A 20,947-nucleotide genomic window follows, 5' to 3' on the forward strand; every position below is an offset into this window, starting at 1 on the left:
TAGACAAGCACGCAAAGTACGCTCACTGAAATGCATGCAAATGGGCACACACACACATGCAGAGGCCTTACAGTACATCATTCATTAGCTGTACACCTCTGGGCGTCCAGAACAGGACAGTGAGGAGTGAAGAAGGTGACTTTGTGCTGGCAGAATCCCAGACCTGCTCTCCACTGATCCATACAGTGATGTGTCACCAGAGGATATTAACAGTGTTGTAGGAGTCTGCAGAGTACTCGGTCCAAAGTCTGTGATAGGTATAATTTAGTGCACATTAATCTGTCCTGGATTTGTCACACAGCAGGGACGGAGAAGAAATCTACTTTATCACATTTTGCATATTATCGTCTTTAATTTGTAACTTCAATACAAACAAAACTCACCTGAGATAAGTTGTCTGACTTATTTTGTTGCTCACTGCATTCTTAGATCTTAGCTCCAGTAGATAAAAGGAAGACATGATCATAAACAGTCCACCCTCTTCACCTCATTACCAGTGAAGACCTTCATCCAGCTGCTGCAGCGTTTCAGCTTGTAGGTGCCAAACAAACAAACAAACAAACAAACAAACAAACAAACACATGTGGATGCAAAGTTTCATATGCATAATTTATTTCTCACTGACACTGTCGATGAACAAATACACATTATGAAGCCTGGTACCTCCTCTCTCACACTGACACAAAGATGCACAACCAAAGCAAAGCTACACAGAGCAGCGTTCAGAGCAACACTGACGAGCTCAAAGTGTCCAAACATCAACATCATTGCACTGAACATCATTTCATGCTGAGAAAAGTTTTTTAAAAATGGAGTCGCTGGGATCACTGAGACATTTATCATCCTTGACACGTCATTGTTGGCCAGTGGATACTCGCTGTCTGTCGTCATGAAATCACTGTCGCAAAAAGATGTATTTGAGCCGTAACACTTCACACAAGGTAAGCTTCTCACGTCACTGTTATATATCTGACATACAGCAGGACAGTCTGTATGCAAACAGACAGTCTGTTGAAATGTTATGACCACAGATTCACAAAAACGGTAAAAGAAAATGTGAAAATGAATTTTTGGATTGCACAAAAGAGCAAGCTGAGAGAAAGCTGACAGCTGCAGCTGAATGTTAGAAGATGCTTCTGCTCTGACGCCTTTCAGAGTGACATCGGTACTTTCCTTTTGTACTTGTCTTCAACTCTCTGTTGTAAAAGCTGCCATTAAGTTTTGGGATCCCTCCAGCTCTGACTGCTCAAAGAAAATCTATGTTTTGTCACTTTGTGTTGGATTTACTATAAAAACAAGCTGCCAAATAGGTGAAGGAAGATCACTCATGTCTGTGTAAATGTCAATTTATGGTGAAAATATGCAGCACCTGAACGTTTCTAGTGAACATTTCTTTTCCTGCCCTGACGGCTCTCATTGACATCATGATTTAAAAAAGAGTCAACACATGGCAACATATGGCAGCTAATCCAGCACTGGTGGATTATAATCGGCTGTATTTACATCTTCATATACAAAAGGAGAGACATGCTTGCTGTACAGTTTTAATCATTGATAGATTTTGAGATAAATGAACACATGAAACAAACAGACATGTCATCTTTTCTCCATTTGAGGTTTAACTGGTGTTTGTTTAATGTCTTCTTCTGTGATGCTTTAATGTTTTTCTGACTGTGGAAACCCTTCGCTCATCTCCAGGGACCACTTCCTAATAATCACATAATGGTAATGCAGGGAAACATTTCTTTTGCAGATTCTCTTGAAATTTGGCTGAAGTTTTTGGACAAACTTGGCTGATGTTAGCAGAAAGCAGTGTTGCTCACATCAAGGCATCATGAAAGGTTCTTACAACTTTGTTGCGCAGTGTGTGTGTGTCTGTGTGTGTGTGATGAGAAAATATGACTGTAAATGAAAACAACAGTGTAGTTAAGTTAGAAGGCATCTGTCTGAAATAGGAATGTAAACAGTATCAGGTCAGCTGTGGGAAGCCTCTGCCAAACGCCTTTTTGCATGTAGGTGAGAGATGGTTGTCTGGGAACAGCTTCAGTAAAGGCTGTCAGAACCTTTCAGGAATAAAAAATCTCATTTTATACCTCCAGCATGCACGGCCCCATTCTTTAATTATTATTGGCAACTACAGCATGCGCTCACATAAAAAACAAATAACAATAATCTGTTTCAGTGTACTGTGACACTATATTGTGACAAGTAGCTGAAAGAACTGATGAATTGGACTTTCAAACTGAGCTGAACGCAGCGTAAGGCTTTGGACTGGACTGAGTTATTTTGCTGTTTGTGGTAAAAATGAAAGAAAAAGACAAAACATTGCTCACATTACATAAAAGACTACTTCTATCACAGTTTACGAGCTGAGGTACTTCATAAGGCTTCATTATCTCCTTCAAGAAACTAAGAAAACGAGAAAGACTTTTCCAACAAGCATTAAAAATGTTTTTGACCAGTAATCTACAATCTTTATATTAACCCTCTCCTCTTCTTCCTCAGTCCAAAGTGGTGCATTTGGATGTCAAACCCCAATATGCTACATCCGCCCTTTGTCCAGTTGGGTGTGAATGCAGAGGTGTTTCCTCTCAGATCACAGACAATACGCAGCCATGCAGTGTGGTCTGTTTAAATAATTCTGTTTAAATATTCAAGAATGTCCTCCGAGGCATTTCACTCCTGGAGCAGTTGGAAATTGTCCAATTATCCATGTTGTCAAACTTTGTCTGCTAAGATCCTTAATAGCCAAAGGATGTCAGCTGGTCTGTCGATCAGTCGGTCCAACACTTTGGTCCGTCGACTGGATGGGTTTGCATTGAGTTTGGTACAGACATTCATGGTCGACTGTGGCTGAATCCTGAGGACTTTGATGATCCCCTGATTTAATATACAGCGCCACCAGCAGGTCAGAATTTCCCCTTTAATGACTGAACCCTTGTCAGCTACAGCTTCACTCTGGGATTAATGACGACGACATCAGCATGCAGTGCAGCTGTGCAGATGCTGACAACCTACAGCTTGAAGTACTGAAGGTGGAACCGAATCAGCAACAAAGATCTGAGCCTGGCGAGTGGTCAGTCTGATTTGTCCTAAACGGGTCAAAGTACAGAGGATAAACCTTAATGATTTACAAACTGACCTGTCCTCAGGCCAAGCTGTACAGGTTTTGCCCCAGTAGTGGTAAAGATCTAACAAAAGCAAAGTGTCTTAATTTTTTTCGTTCACCCAACAGTGTTGTTTTCTGATGTATGAGCATCTTAATCTTCAGAGGCTGCTCCCACGGCTACAGGCGATTTGTTTTCCATCTCATTCCCATTCTGGCTCGTTAATTTGCCATTTTGTTGAAGCTACCGCCCCAGGCATCTCCAGCCTCATAAATACATCTGATTTCAACCTGTCAGCCCTGAAGACATCAGACCCAGTCAGTGTTCACTGGGCTGAGTAGTAAAGTATGCTCCAGGTAGAGGTCACTTCTTAACACTGAGGATGGACATCTGCAGACACTCCTCCTTTAGAGCCACCAGTTCTGTCTTGTAGCTGCTGGTCTTGTTCCCATCAGCGTAGACACAAGGCTGCTTCTTTGCTGACAGAGGTGTTTCCATAGTCACTGAACCGGCATTGAGTATGTCCACGTGTGATGGCGAGGCTGAGGAGCCCCGGTTACAAGCTGCTGATATTAGAGCCGAGAGAGCTCGGCCGACGTCGTGCCGAGCTCCCTCGTTGACGAAACAGTACAAAATGGGGTCAGCGACACAATTGAGGCTGGTCAGCGCCAGTGATACGTGGTACGCTGCAAACAGGCTCTCCTCTGAGCCGCAGTCACATGGCTTCCTCAGAAACATGACACTCCGCACCAGGAGGAGGATGTGGTACGGTCCGAAGCAGAGCAAAACGATCAGGATCAGACTCAACGCCAGCCGCTGAATCTTGGCCTTTTCCTGACGCTCTGTTGAGACGTTACAGCGCACTGCTGCCAGGATCCCTCGGTAGGCAACAAGCATGGCTGTCCATGGAGCGAGGAACCCCAAAAATGTCCTGTAGAGGTTCATCCCCGCTACCCAGTCCTGCATGGGATACTTCTCAAAGCAGAAGGTGTGGTTGAACCGATCCTGGAAGAGCTCATCGTGGAAGAGAGGAGCAGAGTTGGCAATAATCTCAATGATCCACACCATGGCGCTGACCATGACAGCTGCAGGGGGTTCAGGAGAGGACAGAGAAGAAGAGGAGGGAGATATATTAAACTTTCATTCCTCTTGTCTGTGTGAGTATTGAACTCTATTTAAAGAAAATGGGGAGCTCTTGTGAATATGCTTTAGGGGTGATATATTATTTCAGAAGTGATCCCATCCTTACATACCTGTTTTGATTCGTCGAACCTTGGCGAAGCGCAGAGGATACGCCACAGCCAGGTACCTGTCCAGTGATATACAGCAGAGGAAGGCGATGCTGACGTAGATATTAGTGTAGAAGATGAAGCCGAACAGCTTGCAGCTCTCCTGACCGTGGATCCAGTTATCGTGGTGGAGGAAGTAGTCGATCCACAGAGGGAGAGTGATGATGTAGAGGAGGTCGGCTACTGACAGGTTGATCAGGTAGACGCCGAGCTCATTGCGTTGACGGACCTGGAGGAGAGGAGAAATGAAGGGAGGACAGGTTAGTGAGAGTTGAGTGTGTCATGTGTTGTTTAACTTCTGTTTTGTATAAAAGTCTGTTTGCTTTTTTATGCAAATGAGAGAGAAACTAAAACACAAATGATGCACGTGTCTCCATCAGCTGCAAATCATTTGGTTTTCTGAATGTTAAAACAAATGCAACGTCTTTGGAGAGCTGATCTGGTCCGAAGTGTGTTATTGTACTTGATCATATTCCAGAGAGATGGACGGATATTTCGGAGGCAGCAGTTCAACTTTCATTCCTTTCATTAAGCTTTTGTAATTTGATTTGTCAGCACTTAGATAGAAATCAAGCTACAAGGAGAAATCTCTGTTTCCCATGCTGTATTGATATTCCAATGTTAATATTTAGGCAGAACCGCCCTGGTAAATAAACTGCACGCCAAGTATATTCATGTTTTTGGATTCAGTTCAGGTGTAATGAAGCTGATGGCTCTCAGCAATGACGAGCACTGAAGAGTAACCAGAATGCACCTCTGACACAGCGCGCCTTCGTTACGGACTGTTTGCGATCAGAGCGTCGATGCTGAGTGTGAAGCAAAACAATAATCTAAAGTTGAACTGTCGATCACTTTTCATAATGTTTGTGCCTGAAAAAATATGAGATAGTGAACTCGCTTGAATGAAAAGTCAATAACAATTCGTCCTGCTGCTGCCAAAGCAAACTGACAGTCTGTGGGAAATGCTGGAAATGTTTGATGCTGTATGGGAAAGTATCCCCAGTACTGTACAGCAGCGTCAGACATGCTACATGGAACATCTCTTATTACACAGTGTAAACATAAACATGTTAACTATGACTCTATAGTCACGGTAAGTAGTGATATCACGCAATACATGACTTCTGAAGTAATTAACAGAAAACAAAACACTGTTCAGCACAGAGGATAGCCCACACATTGAGGCTGTTCATTGACCATCCACAGCTACTCTAAGTGTTAACCTGCCTCACTCACAAAAAACAGAAATCGACAATCAAAATCAAATGTCGAAGTCTGAGTCTAACATCAGCATTACTGTCAGTGCTGAAAAATGTGTATAAATCGAAAATTGAATTGAATCGTGACCTTAAAATCAAAAGTGTGTGTGTGTGTCTCCTCACCTGCATGTAGGCAGCCCACAGGGCCATGCAGTTAGTGGGCAGCCCCAGAACAATGACTATGATGTAGAGCGTGGGCTGGAAGAACAGGTCCACCTTACTGTCCACATTACAGAACGAGATGTTGCACATTGTCCTGTGTGGAACACTCTGGGTGTGTCTGTGGTCGGTGTGTGTGTGTGTGCAGGTGTGTGTGCAGGTGTGTGATGTGTGTTCAGCTACTCTCAGCTCTGAGTGTCCCTCTGTAGTTTCACTATATTCCAGCTCCAGCAGTTTGACAGTGACATGCCGACTCTGGCGTCCTGCTCGGCTACCACACGGCTGTCCGACCTGTCATTTCGGGGGCATTTCATGGTTCCTCTTTAAACCACTGTCCTTCTCACCCACAGGGCTCGATGTGTCATAATCCTCTCTCACGCTTCAAAGCCAGCCCCCGCGTCCCTCAGCACGGAGGAGAAGAGGAGAAGAAAGGAAGGAGCGAGGGATAAAATGTGGTGAAATGGAAGCTGCCTTATCGACGCTGTGCCAGGCCTCCTGCGCCTGGACAGGGCCTCATCAATCTTTTAGAGATTAGAGGTCTGCCAGGTCCACTGCGAGAGGGAGAGGCTCGGCATCAGTGTGTGTGTATGTGGGTGTGTGTGGGTGTGTCTCAAGGCCTTGATGACACACAAAACTCCTCTGGGATGCTCCCACTGAAATACAGGAATGACTTTACAGAGCTTCACCACTCTGCAGCCGACAGGCCGTCCATTTACTCCGGACTCCTGAGCATCTGCAAGAGAGAGAGACAGAGACACACTGTTAGGTTATGATGCATCGTAAATAAACGTCCTACAAGAGAAAGAAAGACAGAAAATAAATAACTTTCTTTTGTTTTCTTTGGTGGTTACTTTTATGTTCATGACCTGCTTCAAATAATGAAACGTGTAATACAGTCACATAAATAAGATAAAGAGGACAGGTTATATAACTCTGTGAAATAAGTTACAACTACAGTATAACCCAATTACAATTAAAGGTGAAATTTGTATAATATGCTCATTCAAAGGTATCTATCTAAAAACAGAGGGGGCATACTGACTTCAGCAGACATCTCTGCAACACAGCACACAGACGTCTTGACATAAGATCAATGCTGGTGTTTCTTCGCATCCTGTTGATAATGAAGTGTTATATCCGTCCCTCAAGCACAAGCTGCAGTTCCTTATTAACCTTCTGTCTGCCTTATAGCAGCTCCATAATCCCTGCCACTCTACCTTGGTCTCACCCTCACCCACGAACCACTGGAAACCTCTCTGGATCTCGATTAGGCCATTTAATTGGACTACTGCCATTGTCCCAGTATACAACCTTCATCCGGTTGACCTATTACGTCACATACCAAACAAGTTAACAAGCGGCAAACGGGCTGCACAGCGAACAGTGAAAACATGGATGACTTTTTGGCGCTGTACATTACATGATATATGTTGTATTAATACCTTCGTCCTTGTCTTCCTGCTACGGATTTATGCCATGGACAACTTCCGGGTCAGTGCCCGGCACGTGGACTGTGGTGCATACGCAGAACGCCGAGGCCAGTTCAGGCCGACAAGGCGTGTACATGAAAGAGTAAATCGACCTCCAGCTGCATTATCTGGTTCTGTTAGTCCGACTTTAGTAGACCAACATGTTCACTTAAAAAGTCTGGTTTTGGTCGGACTAACATAATATTCCAACTTTTCTAACATCATGTAAACGTACTGAGTGCTGTTCAGCCTCCTATCAGCTTTTGGCTCCACGTCCTCACCACCCAGTCATCTCCTGTTTGTTTCAGTAAAAACCTTCACTACTCGTCTGGCTCTCTTCTTCTTCTTCTTCTTCTTCTGAGAAAGAGAGAGAGAGGCTCTGAGGCAGACAGCAGGTTAACTCAGACCTCCAGTTTTTTTTAAGGCACTTGGTTTGGTTATTATTGAAATGAATGGAATCCCTCTCGCGGTGAAAACAAACCATTCAAAACTGCCTGGAATGAACGCACCCTCAACGCATACAGTCCGACCCATTTTCTTCCAATACATCGAATTCTGCTGCCCCGATGGACTCAGACACAGTGGAAGTAGAGGGAAGAGGCACAGAGAGGAAGACTTCATGCAGCGAGGACAGTGAAGCAGCTGCAGTTTATCTGGGTGACATTTGTACAGATACTTTCTAACATCTGCTGTGATAACAGAGAACATGCTGACACACTGTGCAGACACAAAGAGATCCTGCGTGGAGTGCAGACAGAGAGTTCAGGACGTGATAAACATTATGTAATCTCTCCTCGATGTACATGTACAATAGAGAAAGACAGAAGATGAGAGCTCAGTTTCTCTTTCACTCCTCGACTTCTGCCCCAAACTCAGCCTCTGTTTATACATCTTGGAGCGCCCTGATATTTCTGCATATGGCTGATGTGAGTCCACATATGCTTTCAATCACTTTACGTGAATGTGTTCTTAAGCACTGTGAACCGCCGTCCTCCAGAGTTTATGTATGTTTCAGCTTCTTGTCATTCCTCTCAGATCAATAGATTTCAGAAATAACTGTGAAGGTTTTCAGCTTGAAGAGCCAACATGGCACATTTTGGTGGAAGTATTTATCACAGAAGGTTGAATTTGAATGAATAAATATAATCAGATCAAGTAAGTCCTGCTGACACCCACCAGAGGCTGTTTCTCATCATCTTAAGTGACAAAATATTTCTTGGAATTTCACTTTTTCTTACAGAGGGACAGAGGTCGGGGTGGAAAATATCCACAGGATCACCAAGATCAACTGAGTTCATCCTCTGTGGACCAAGAGTATCCACAGAGCATTTCATGGCAATCTAGCAGGAGTTATCTTGTTTGTAATTGAACCCTCATGCAAATGGACGAAGATCCCCAGTGGAGCAGGACGTGTTCAGTAAATTTCATTTAAATATGTCCATCGCAATTTTAATACTGAAAACAATAGTGTAGCGTGAGCTCTGAGTACCATGAATGTTCATCACAAATGTGGTTGACAATCCAGCCATTTGATTTCTTGACTACAAAACTGACAATTAGATTCAGGGAAGGGTTCAGATAATAATAGTTCGGGTAGTGTCTGCAGCAGAAAGGGTTCCTGTGGGAACCACCAATGTGTTTGGAAAATGTTGTGCAAGAGGAGAAGTGAGTAAAATAATCAACTGCAGAGATACACGAAAGATTTCATGGAAATCTGACACATCATCGCAGTAATGACTCAACCCAGCAGACGCTGGCTGTCGGGAAGTAAAGTGAACCCTGTTGACCCCGTTATCAAGGATCTGAGAGAGACTGTGATTGCACTGGGCAGCCCCCACATGGAGGCTTGATGACTATAACGCAGGGCAGCCTTCATTTCCAGCCTGTCAACATCAGAAAAGCGTCCATATACTTACTGTGGATACATACTGTGGATGGTACGTATGTAGCTCTGTGAGGCACAGCAATCAACCAATTCAGTTGTTTAGGTAAGAGGATGTGTTGTCACTTCTAAAGCAAAATGGCGCACTCGCTGAGTCCACCAAGAGGCCTCAGAGATGTCTGTCAGCACACAACAAAACAGTTTAAAGATCTGTGAAGGAAACAGCTTCAGCTTGAGATAATGTAACGATCACTGGTGTGGAACAGTGACTTTGGACAGAGCTGACCCAACACACACACACACACACACACACACGTGAGGTCATTTCTACAGTGGCCTTAAGTCTTCGTTGGGGGGAAACACCCATGTTGATAAGAAGAACCACAACTGGGTCACAACTTTTGCTGTAATCTGTTCTCACACACATCAGATCCACAGTACGGATATTACTGATAACTGGTGCAAGTAGAAGGTCAATACCGCGTGTTGCATTGAGGTATTTCAGTATGTATCTAGTTGAAATTTCACTTTGCATTCATGTGCACATGATGTGCACAGTTTCGATGCAACTGAAAAGACGGACATAAAAAAGAAGTAAAGATGAAGGAAAAACAGGAACTCTAGAAAAAGCTGTGGACTGAAGTTAAAAGTTGGTTAAATTAAAAAAATAATAAAATAAAATAATATATCATCACCATTGTAAATTGTACTGGGATTCTTTATACCTTGGATTTGATGTTTTTAACTGCAGCAACCTTCTGACAATGGACCTTTACAACTAAACGTAGTGTCTCTGCTTCACCCGGCAGTCGCGGCACTTTTCTACCCGACAACTGAGATCACATCTGTCACTGCTGAGCGCCACGCAGAGTGACCTCACTTCCTCTTCAGATAAAACAGCAGGGCCACATGCCAGTGACAAAATCACTGTCAATCAACCTTATCACTACTTAAAGTCTGCCCTCAGGGTGTGTGTGTGTGTGTGTGTGTGTGTGTGTGTGTGGAGGGCAGGGTGTGATTCTGGCTCTGAGCTCACATCTGAACTTTCTGATTACAGTACGACCACACACTGCCCACGAGCCGCAGAGTTTTTTGGGGTGTCATGTGTTGCTCAAGGACACATTGTCAGCCCTCATCTACCTAAGCAGCACGACTAACACAGGGTGACGTGGGTTTTGTTTCCCAGCATGCAGCACACATCACTTGTGTTATCTTTGTCCACACCGTCACCAGAAATGTGGTTTGTTCTGTCAGTTACAGATGTTTATCACGCAGTGCTTTGCATGCGATGGCCCCACACATGCAGCGCTCCTCTGGTGTTCGTGTGGATGTGAGTGACGATGTGTGTGTGTTTGTCCTCCTGGGAGGTTCCTGTAAGCTGTCAGGTCAGTTAGCAGCAGATGACAGGCTCCTCCACGGTCAAACATTCAGCCTGTTTCTGAGTCATGTCACACACACCTGCAGAGTGTGTGGCAGTACAGTATCACACAGCTTTGTCCTCTTTGACAGAAGAGCCACTCATCTTTGCGCACTATTTTGTTTTTTCTATACAAATCTATGACTGACACACACTAATGCATCTGCAGTAGTCACAGGTATTTATTGGCTCCACCTCTTATTACGGAAACATGAAACATGGGTGCACACACTAACTTTCACCCCTTTTCCAACACAATGCTATTACGCTCCTTGAACTTCTGGACGATGTCACATAAAGTTGGCTCAAACATCATTCAGTCTGCGCTTGAGTGACTGAAGTTAAAAAAAGTAACCACTGTGACATTTTCACTGGCCTCCATACTGCTTCTACCATTTCCTGTTTTCAGCACATTTAAATGTGACACAGCAGAAAGACGACCTCGTTTACCCCTGTTTACAAAAACTTGCATGCGCGTCCTAATTTTGGTTTAAAAATGGAGCAGCTCTGCAGGATGGGTCTCTGTTTTATATTAAGCATGTAGGCAGCATGATTTATATCTGCCCATGGTTTTCATATCATCCCACTGATGGACAGTTAGTTAGTCGTGCAACAAACAAATACGGCTGTTGGTTGAGTTGTCATGAAATATAGTCTACAGGATTCGTATCTTAAATTGTTTTCGTGACTCTCAGCATTACAGTCTTTTGTGCCTGAACCACGTTTCTTTGACTGATTGAAACACAACATTTATGAACCATGCTTGAGTCGCAGGGAGGCCGAATATACAGATGCTGTAAATACAAAAACACCTTTATTACATTACTATAGACTGTCTGCTAACCCTACATAAACACTTAAAGATGTTCCCAGCTGCTGCACACTCTGCTGCCTTAATCCAACTATTTAAAAATAATATCCTCTAAAATAATCGCATGTGTCAACTGACTTGCAGCCACACTGAACGCATGGATCATCATCACAGCTGTCACACTGCCAGCATACAATCCTCAGTGCAGGGCTGTTATCTCTTCATGCTTCAGTCAACGTAAACCTACTCCTTCAAAAACAAGTGGCTGGTTCTGATGCTTTGAAGGCTTAGTGTCAAGTAATAATAAAGTATTCATTACAATATTCATTTAAAATTACAGTCATGGCTAACGTATCTGTTTAACAGTGAGTTGACCATGTGTGGCTTTGCTCAACGTGCCTCTGATGTAATTCAGGACGCATCTTGAGATATTTTACAAAATACTGTGGCTCAGTTTTTTAAAAATCTTTTCATCATGTATCTCATCACTCTCCCCGTGCAGACTTCCATGTATTTAAGTGCTTATTTGCTCAAATGTTCTGTCATTTCCTTATAATAAAAAAGGTGTGTATTACATAAAGTACAGTTCTGCAGCGATGTACTGTAACTGAAGGTCTGAGGTCACACTTCACAGCTGGAAAGCGGTTCAGAAGGTTTATTTGTGATTAAAAATTAGGAATGTGTGTGTGTGTGTGTGTGTGTGTGTGAGTTGTGTATGTGTGTGTGTGTGTGCATGTACAATGGAGGCCTATATCAACCTGTTCTGTGCTGTCCGGTGCAACACAGCAGCGTCTGATCTGCTGCCAGAGGAGATTAGGTCAAGGCAGCCGTGCAACATGTCATGCTGGCTGTCAGCACACACACACACACACGGAGACACACACTTTTTCTCTCAAACACTACACACAAACACATGTTTTCGCTCTCATATACAAACACACATGGTTTGCTACAGGACACAAACAATACACCTCCCTCCATCGTTCACTTACGATGCGATTTTCTCCCTTTCCCTTCCCGGCTGCACTCCCCCTTATTGTCCGGACTTTCAGCTCTCATGGTCTTGATCCAGGTAAGTAAACCCTGAATATCACAACTTGACCTTCTCAGACTAACTTTCCCAGAGCAAACTGGAAGAATAAACAATATGATGAACTCGAGCCAAACAGTCAAATATGCTTAAAAGATTTTTGTTTTGCAGCATTATAAGTCAAAATCTGGCTGTTAAGGTCATTTTAAGGTAACGTCAAAGTCGTTGAAGTCACTTGACTAAACACAAGTCGTATCATAAGTAGGTGAGTAAGTAATTAAAAAAAAACAGCTCAGATAAAACAAATTTTCCTTTTTTGTGACCACACTGTGGAGGATGTGGTCTAGCAGCTCTGCTGGAGATGTTATCAAGACTCCACACATGAAGCTCCTCTGCTGACAGCGAAGGAGAGAAAGACTTGGTGACAACTAATGTTTTGAAACATTGAAAGTCTTTAAAATCAAGCCAAACTAAGGCTTCCACATTTTACACAACACTCGTGATTTATGATTATCTGGGAATTAATTTTAGTGCTGATCAGACCACTTGGTGATTCTTAGTTCTAATTGTCGCATTGGTAAAAAGACATGGTACCAAAACCTGTGAACCTTTCTAAGTGGGAGTGCCAGAATACAGAGGCAATGCACTCTGCTCAGGGTCTGAAAAATGTTCCTTTGATTGTCTGGATTTGTAAATAGTTCTGGTGTCGGTGCAGACATTTGAGGCGGTGGAGCCAGGAGGGAAGACGACACAAACAGGAGCCTGACCTGTGTCTTAGAAAACGGAAACATCAGGGTCATAGTGAAGTCTTTCACTGTTAGACTGTGACAACAAATGTAGGGTCTTCATTGCTGTGCACGTGGCCATCGTTGCCCTCAGTTGCCCCCTATAATGCCATTTTACTCACCAAAGCAATAAGTTGAGATATGAATAAAACAAAGTTCAGTGGAACAAGAGATGAAGAGGTCAGGTCATCTAAACCACTTCACTTGGAGGTAAAACTGGAGTCACCGGACAGTATCGGATATGAAACTAATAATACCTCTTTGCAAAGGATGCTAAAGACTGTGGGTGGAAGCAGGAAGGTGGTATGACCACTTCAGTCCGACCTGTTTCTGGTGATTTTTATGGGTTAAAGTTGAAACTAGGTGAAGCTGAGGGTGAGAGGGGCGGAAATGCAAAATGTCATAAGTGTATATCCTTGTGTGTGTGTCTGTGTGTGCGTGTGTCTCTCTGTGTGTGTGTGTGTGTTGGAGCAGTACTGTAACTGCGTGGCTGCTTGCCAAACATTCCTGTTGACAGTCAAACAGTGGAAGCAGGAAGACAGTAATGCTACACCATCAAACATGTCAACACACCTTCTATTCACAACTCGGTCACTTCCCGGAGACAAACACACACACACACACACACACACACTCCCCTCGTTCAAATCTCAAAATGGGAAACACTCATCAAAACCAAAACCAAAATAATCTCTCATGTTTGCGTGTAAAGTCTCAGGGAAGTCTGACAGAATGTTACACTCATTTAAAGGCTGCACATCTGTTTTCCCATTACAAGTGCTGCCATCGTTAATCAATGACCCTGACCGGTTCAGCTGACGGTGTCTTTGATATGTGAAAGCCGGTAGCCAAACGATTGATGTTATGTTTTTGGCCTTGTGGCCGAAACTTGTTACAAGCGTCAGTGACATCTGAGGGTCCAGCCCCTGGGTGTCATCACGCCTACACATCATTTTCTTTGGCACAAACCACAGTGGAAACATTCCCTTTTACTACTACATCTGTATTTGGTTTGTTTAGGTCTTCAGTGTGTGATTATAAAGAAACCAAACACAAGTCGCGTGGGGTCACCGAACCTGTTTAGGGGGAGTTTTGGTAACCTGTACGGTGCCTGGTCAAAGTTTTGGCAACAAAAGAAAGAAATGTGATTCCAGTCGCTGCAACTTAACTGAACATGTCGGATGGGTCTGTTTCTTTAATTTTCTCCTCAAGTCTCTGTTGCCCTTTGGCCCTCTAAGAGAGACAATAAGGACAAGAACTTGAGCTACAGCCAAGCAGTAACAAGAAAAACAGGACAGCTGTCCCACCCATGTTCCTGACTCAACTTCCCAACATTTATCACATTTTTGATATCAGGAGTCTTCTAGCAGAGGTTCAAGTCAGTTATCATGCATTTTAGACAAAGACGCCTGTTGTCTGTCAGCTCACTGTAACCTGCTTTCTGTAAACAGGCAGCTGACGGCACATCTGCTCACTGTGGTGTGTGACGGCTCTGGGGAATTCAAGCGAACCGGATGGCGTCAAACTTTCTCCACGAACATATTTTAAACTAATCCTGATCAGATTCTGGTTGTTTTTATTCAGCTGAGGCCCAAACAGCTCCGTCGTCAAAATAAAATGTTGACAGTGTGCATTTTTGTAAACCACAGATATGTTTCACACACACAGTATCACATCAACATTTCTACAACACAGGTCATTTAGATGACGTCTATATGAGCAGTTTTTAGTGAGACGTTGGGAGCCGGTATTTCAACCCACAACATTAACTTTTCCAAATCACAACCAAGTGGTTTTTGTGCCGAGATTGAAACATAAAGATTCAACATATCTTCACCATTGACGCCCATTGTCCTGAAGGACGGTGGGTCCATTAGACCTGTATGATCCTTGTGTGGACTGTTTGTCTCGACAGACTTTGTAGTGTTCAATAAAGACTAAACAGTCTGAAAATGGTGCGTCTAATGTCTACGTTTTAATCCGAAACATTCCCCGCATCACCTTTAGAGTACGCCTTTTCAGTTTGAGCGGCCTGCAGTGCTCCACTCTTCATCCGATCAGTCACTTGTACAATCATTTTCCACAAATGATGAGATAATGGTTTTGAGTGCTGTGTAATAGCCCACAGCTTCAATTCAGTCAGCACCAAATTAAATTGTTTTAAACTGTTCTGGGAACTAATTAAATATGAATTCATAAAAACAAAGTCATTTAGTTTGGTTAGTTTATCACATATCAATTGAATGTAATGAATTCAGAGACCGCTGACCCCGACCCAGCTATTCAAACTTATACTGCACACCAGAGACGTTGCTCATTCCCACCAGAGACGCTACGCTGCTCATTCCCACCAATAACAACATGCCGTTCACTGTCCGTTATCACGACGACTCAGAGTCTATCTCTACAGGCAGAATTTTTCTTTGGTGAAATACTGCACGTCTGCACTTTCCAGGATGTTTCGTTTTGGTCACTTCCGTCCTCATTTTCATTACGATTTCCGTTTCAAATGACATTTTTCATTGAAGTATTTCCATTTAAGCTCTTCCAGATCACAAAGATCAATTTCAATATGCGCGGATTACTTTTGTTGTGTTGTCTTTTTCTGTTTAAAATGATCCTCCACTCAACAAAGTCAGGTACCTCTGACGTTAATACATCAGGGTTCAAGGTTTAAGGCTGCTTTTATTGTGTTGGATGAAGTGGGATATACGTATATATACACCCCTTTTCAGTATCGTCTGGATGTCAAATGATTCCCTCAGTTTACGTTTAGGCAAACTGATCTGAGGGATTGGAGTTAAAATCTCCAGAGCTATTTGTTCTGTACATGAAAATAATGCTAATTTGCATCACACAGTCAAATAAATATGCTTTATATGCCCAGTGAGCCCTGCTACTGTTAACTGTTTGCCTGTGGCTGCAGTGCTCCTACGAGGACAGGAAAGATATAATCTGTGATTAAACATGTCAGTTTATGGTTAGTTATGAATGCTCAGGGAGGAGGGTGATTTCACCAACTCTTCTGGGGACTCAAACTGGCAACCCTCCGGTCACAAACATGCTTCCCCTGGGGAAGAATAATAGACTACTGGAGGAACATCTGAGGAGGAATTTGAAGGTCTGGGGGGAAATCAACGTTTTTGTACAGAAACAAAGACCCAAGGGTGAGAGCTGCCTTCACAGCATCATATTTCCATCCTACCCAGAAGCCTCTGACAGTCAGTATGACTGTAACACAATGAGGGTGGTGGTGGTTAAAATCCCAGAGAAGCCAAAGAGATTTCCAGTGGTCCAGTGGAGAGACATGAAAGAGTTTGAGGTCAGCTTGTTCTGTTACGGTCAAACATATTTTTAATATTCCAGGCGGGGAGCTGCTGTTTGTCATGTTTATCTGGCTGTGTGTCACAGATTATTACTTTTTAAGGCAACCCTGGGTGCACATTTCACATCTAGGTCACATCTTGCTTCCAGATCAAAAACATTTCTCCATAAAATTGGCACATTTAGCAGCGTCGCTAGACTGTGGCAATAAAATACAGTCTGGTCTACTACTCATCCTTCATACGCTCATGTGTCACCGATAGAAACAGGTGAAAGATCAAATCATCTTAAACTTTTAGCTGCACGTGGTCATTTTTAGTTGTGACTTTACATGAGCAGCCCACGTTGGAGGTCTACGACTGCGTTTCTAAATTTACATGACATGTCTGCCAAAGTTTATATTCATCACTACAAACTTTACCAACCTCCACTTCTCATAGCTTTGTTGAGCAGCTGTGGCTCGATCGAGACAAACTGTAAATCACTTTGGATAAAAGCGTGTATAAATGCAGCCGCTCCGATCAATGGCTTCTTATAAAAACTGCAGATGGACGGCAGGAAGTGATTTACTGGCATTGTGAAAATGATACGTTAGAAAGCAAAAAGTTAAACATGGTGGTCCGACCTATCTGATGTTTCTACTGTGCTTATATCATGTACTGTGCCACATTATGTGCCTCTTCTGGACAAAATGCATTCTCCTGTAGCTGTATTTTTGAATGTGCACTCAACTAGATTTGAACACACAGGGCATGTTCACGTGACATCACTTGTTTAGCTCCTTGTTAAACCCGAGCGATCGGTCCTGTGGTGCATTGACAGTTTCACTGAGCAGTTTGAGTGCAACTAGAATGACACAGCAGAGATATCAACTTCACTTTTGAGGCGATAAAGTGTTCCTTCTCTTCCTTATGCTCCACAGACATGTTGGCAGAGAGCAGCAGGGACAGTTGGGCTGATGGAGGAGAGCGGTGGATGGTGGGTGTTAGCTTCAGCAGCCAGCCTCTGACAGGAGGATGGAGCCGCCTCCACAGTTCTCACTGAGAGCACGGATGATTTGATTCACTTCAGTGTTTGTTCTCTGTTTATCATGGCTCGAGCTGGATGATAATCATTTCCACAGCAGCTGTATACACATGTACTGTATACACAGACAAAATAATACTGGATGAGTTATTTTTTCCTATTAATTTAAATCAGGTTTAGTGGGCCATCGTGTCGTCTCACCAATATATTTCAGCCTTTGAATATGATCTGTTTATGCTCATAAAGCTTGATGAAGTCACAACAATAGCACTGAACCGACTGTGTTCTGTTGTGTGCACATTTTCATAGACGAAGCATATGAGCATCTGAAGTAAAACCCCCGCTGCATGTTTCAGCCATGACTCAGATACAAAGCCAAGCTTCACATTTCAATATTTTCTACTTTTCTCTTGTTCTTAGCAACTGTCAACTACATGAGACCGCCCAAACATACACAGTGTTCAAGGACCTTGACCCATTGCCAGCATGCAGACTATTCCTGTATCAAGAATACAGTTAAGTTTGGAAAATATGATTTTTTTTCTTCAGAAACATCACATCTTACCTTTGGCCTCGCTGTCAATCTATCAGCCCAAGTCGTAAAACTATCAGGTAACGTCTCTGCAGCGAGCTCCTGCAGGATGAGCCCGGCCATCCTCTGTGCATCATCATGGAAAAAGTCCCAAAATGGTCCATTTCATCAGGTAGATCTGTCCTCTAACCCACTGGTTGTATATTTAACCATTACTTCCACAAAGTCAGTTTCTCCCTGATGGCGCCAGACTTGTTTGTTATGAGATCTGTGTAACAACTGCAGAGCAGGAAACCAACAGAACACAACCACAGGAGCTAAACTGAGTGGTTTCAACCAGCAGCACCAGCGATGTCGCACTTAAAACGCAGCTCTGGTCTCTTTGTGTTTGATTTCAGCTGTTCACTCTCACCAACAACCTTAATGGAAAAGAAAACATCAGTTTAACAGCTTCACCGGAGACTTTCCCATGTGGCTGTGTCGGTACAGCAGTAAAGATAAGAGATGAGATTAGATAAAATGTTAACGATTCCTGTGGGAATACTGAGCTGTTACGGCGGCAAATACTGTTATAATACAACACTGAAAACGATCTCAATATGATCTCACACATGACTCAGGTTGACCTGATTGAACCTAATACTACTGTCCTGCAATAAATCACAGCTTAATGAAGCTTATATTGTTCTGTTTGTGTTGACACTGTGTCAGAGAGGTGGTGATTCAACTTTATGGTCATTTTGGAGGCTGCAGTTTGTGGTGCTGTTGAATTATATTGAATTGTTTTACGCTCAGAGGTGTTTCTTATAATTTGTCCCTCTTGTTTAGATAATTGAAGACACTTTATACTGAGCGCCATGCTGCATGATTTAAACTTCCTTCCCTTTTGAAATGAGTTGGTCACACCTGCCAGGTGCTTATGTGTGCCGACTTTCAGGAAATTAGAGACAATATCATGTAAAACCGTCGTGATTGCCAACAACATCCGAGACAACAGTTAGGCTGCGTCTCCTGTCCTCACTGCTCAGAGTTTGAGACAGATGTCCCAGAGGGACTGACTGTCATAATGAGTTGTAAACAGGAGGGAGGACGGCTCGGTGTCAGCTCCCATAAGTGTGGTGGGAAAAGCCCCGACATCATCCTGTCGAACCCCGCAGCAATAAACAGAGCAGGAGGAGAGGAGAGGAGAGGAGAGGAGGAGAGAGGAGAGGAGGAGAGAGGAGAGGAGAGGAGAGGAGGAGAGGAGGAGAGAGGAGAGGAGAGAGGAGAGGAGAGGAGAGGAGAGGAGAGGAGAGGAGGAGAGGAGACGAGAGGAGAGGAGAGGAGAGGAGAGGAGAGAGGAGAGGAGAGGAGGGGAGAGGAGGAGAGGAGAGGAGAGGAGAGGAGAGGAGAGAGGAGAGGAGAGGAGGGGAGAGGAGGAGAGGAGAGGAGAGGAGAGGAGAGGAGAGGAGAGGAGAGGAGAGAGGAGAGGAGAGGAGGAGAGAGGAGAGGAGAGGAGAGGAGAGGAGAGGAGAGGAGGAGAGGAGACGAGAGGAGAGGAGAGGAGAGGAGAGAGGAGAGGAGAGGAGGGGAGAGGAGGAGAGGAGAGGAGAGGAGACGAGACGAGAGGGGAGGAGGGGAGGAGAGGAGAGGAGAGTTTTGTTAGGAGACAACAAAAATTGACTTAACAGCTCCATGACCGAAAGTGCAGACAGAGAGACTGGGTCAGGCTGAACTGAGCATTTACCCTGTGTGTTTGTGTGTGTGTGTGTGTGTGTGTATGTGTGCGTGTGTGTGTGCGTGTGTTTTTGTTTATTTGCAAGGACCAATGTGAGTTTCAGACCTTTAGAGTCGGGACCTTTTTGGAAACTGCAGACATTTTTTCAAGTAGTCACTTTCAGAGGGCTGTATTTTGGGAAATACATTTATTTGCTTACTTAGTGCTCTTAAAGTTTAGTCATTTTTGGAGGGAAGCTCAGTAATGAGAGGATAAACTGAGGCTAATGCTACGTGTGCCATCAGAAGTTTTAATTCATTCTTTACACAGATCACCATATTAAAATGATGAAGCATCTCCCCTCTCAACTACTACCACTCCAAATCGAGCTTTACCTGACCTTTACTCTTCACTGAGCTGCTGCAAACTACCAGGACAGCAGTATAATCTTTACAGTCTACATAGGCCTGCAGTTTTCAGGCTGAGGCATTATGGGAAACTGCATGAAATAAGATGAGGGATTGTTACCAACATTTAAGTTCCAGTTTTACCAAAAGCCGAAAGAGCAACTGTTTGTTCATGCACAGCAGCCTCCAGATGGCTGATGCTTGTTGTTTGTATTTTATTTTCCTCCTGCGGGGCTCGAGGGAGTCTGCACTGCTTCAACACTTCTTACTGTACCTCCCCTGAGCACTGCGTGAAAAAACTCTTAACGCACCAATAAACACCCACAGCTGAGGTCTTGTAAAGATGCTCCTCCAAAGCACTTTATGTTACCACCACATCATCCAAATGTGAGACTGTAAACTGTATTTTACTGTCATATGAATCCTGCAAATATGAGAGAAACTGTGCTGTGTAGGAGAAGCCTCATGAATGATGCTGCTGCAGATTAGCAGCAGGCGTTATCTTTATAGTCGAAAGGTGAATAACTGTTAAGTGACAGCTCATTTAAGATATGTTATCTTTGTTGACAATCCTGCCAAACCAGATGTATGACAATTATATGACTCGGCCTGTAGAATAAATGAGCTTATAAAGGGGAAGTCGTCAATTTAAATTATGCAGTAAGTAGCAAAAGAAGGAAGTTAAAGGACCCGAAAAGTCTTGTGGTCATCAAGTGTTTCTTACCTTCTTCAACACTTTCTCACAATGATTTAT

General features: G+C 43.5%; 1 protein-coding gene and 1 long non-coding RNA gene across 2 annotated transcripts in view; both read right to left on the minus strand.

Annotated features, from left to right (window-relative positions):
• Positions 1–590: 590 nt before the first annotated feature.
• Positions 591–5,988, minus strand: gpr4 (G protein-coupled receptor 4). The gene is made up of 3 exons (XM_084351527.1): positions 5,779–5,988; positions 4,361–4,625; positions 591–4,192 (listed from the first exon to the last, which is right to left on the minus strand). Exons 1-3 carry the CDS (start codon positions 5,905–5,907, stop codon positions 3,471–3,473), a joined length of 1,116 nt encoding a protein of 371 aa, XP_084207653.1. The 5' UTR covers positions 5,908–5,988; the 3' UTR covers positions 591–3,470.
• A 255-nt stretch (positions 5,989–6,243) lies between these two features.
• The window catches only part of LOC311256446, a 35,348-nt gene continuing 20,644 nt past the window's right edge, over positions 6,244–20,947 (minus strand). The window contains exon 2 of the long non-coding RNA XR_014622502.1: positions 6,244–6,547. This is a non-coding gene — a long non-coding RNA (uncharacterized lncRNA). The remainder of the gene's footprint in view (positions 6,548–20,947) is intronic.

Source organism: Pagrus pagrus, assembly GCF_965226575.1.
Source record: "Pagrus pagrus genome assembly, chromosome: 4".
In the NCBI taxonomy this organism is placed as follows: Eukaryota; Metazoa; Chordata; class Actinopteri; order Spariformes; family Sparidae; genus Pagrus; species Pagrus pagrus.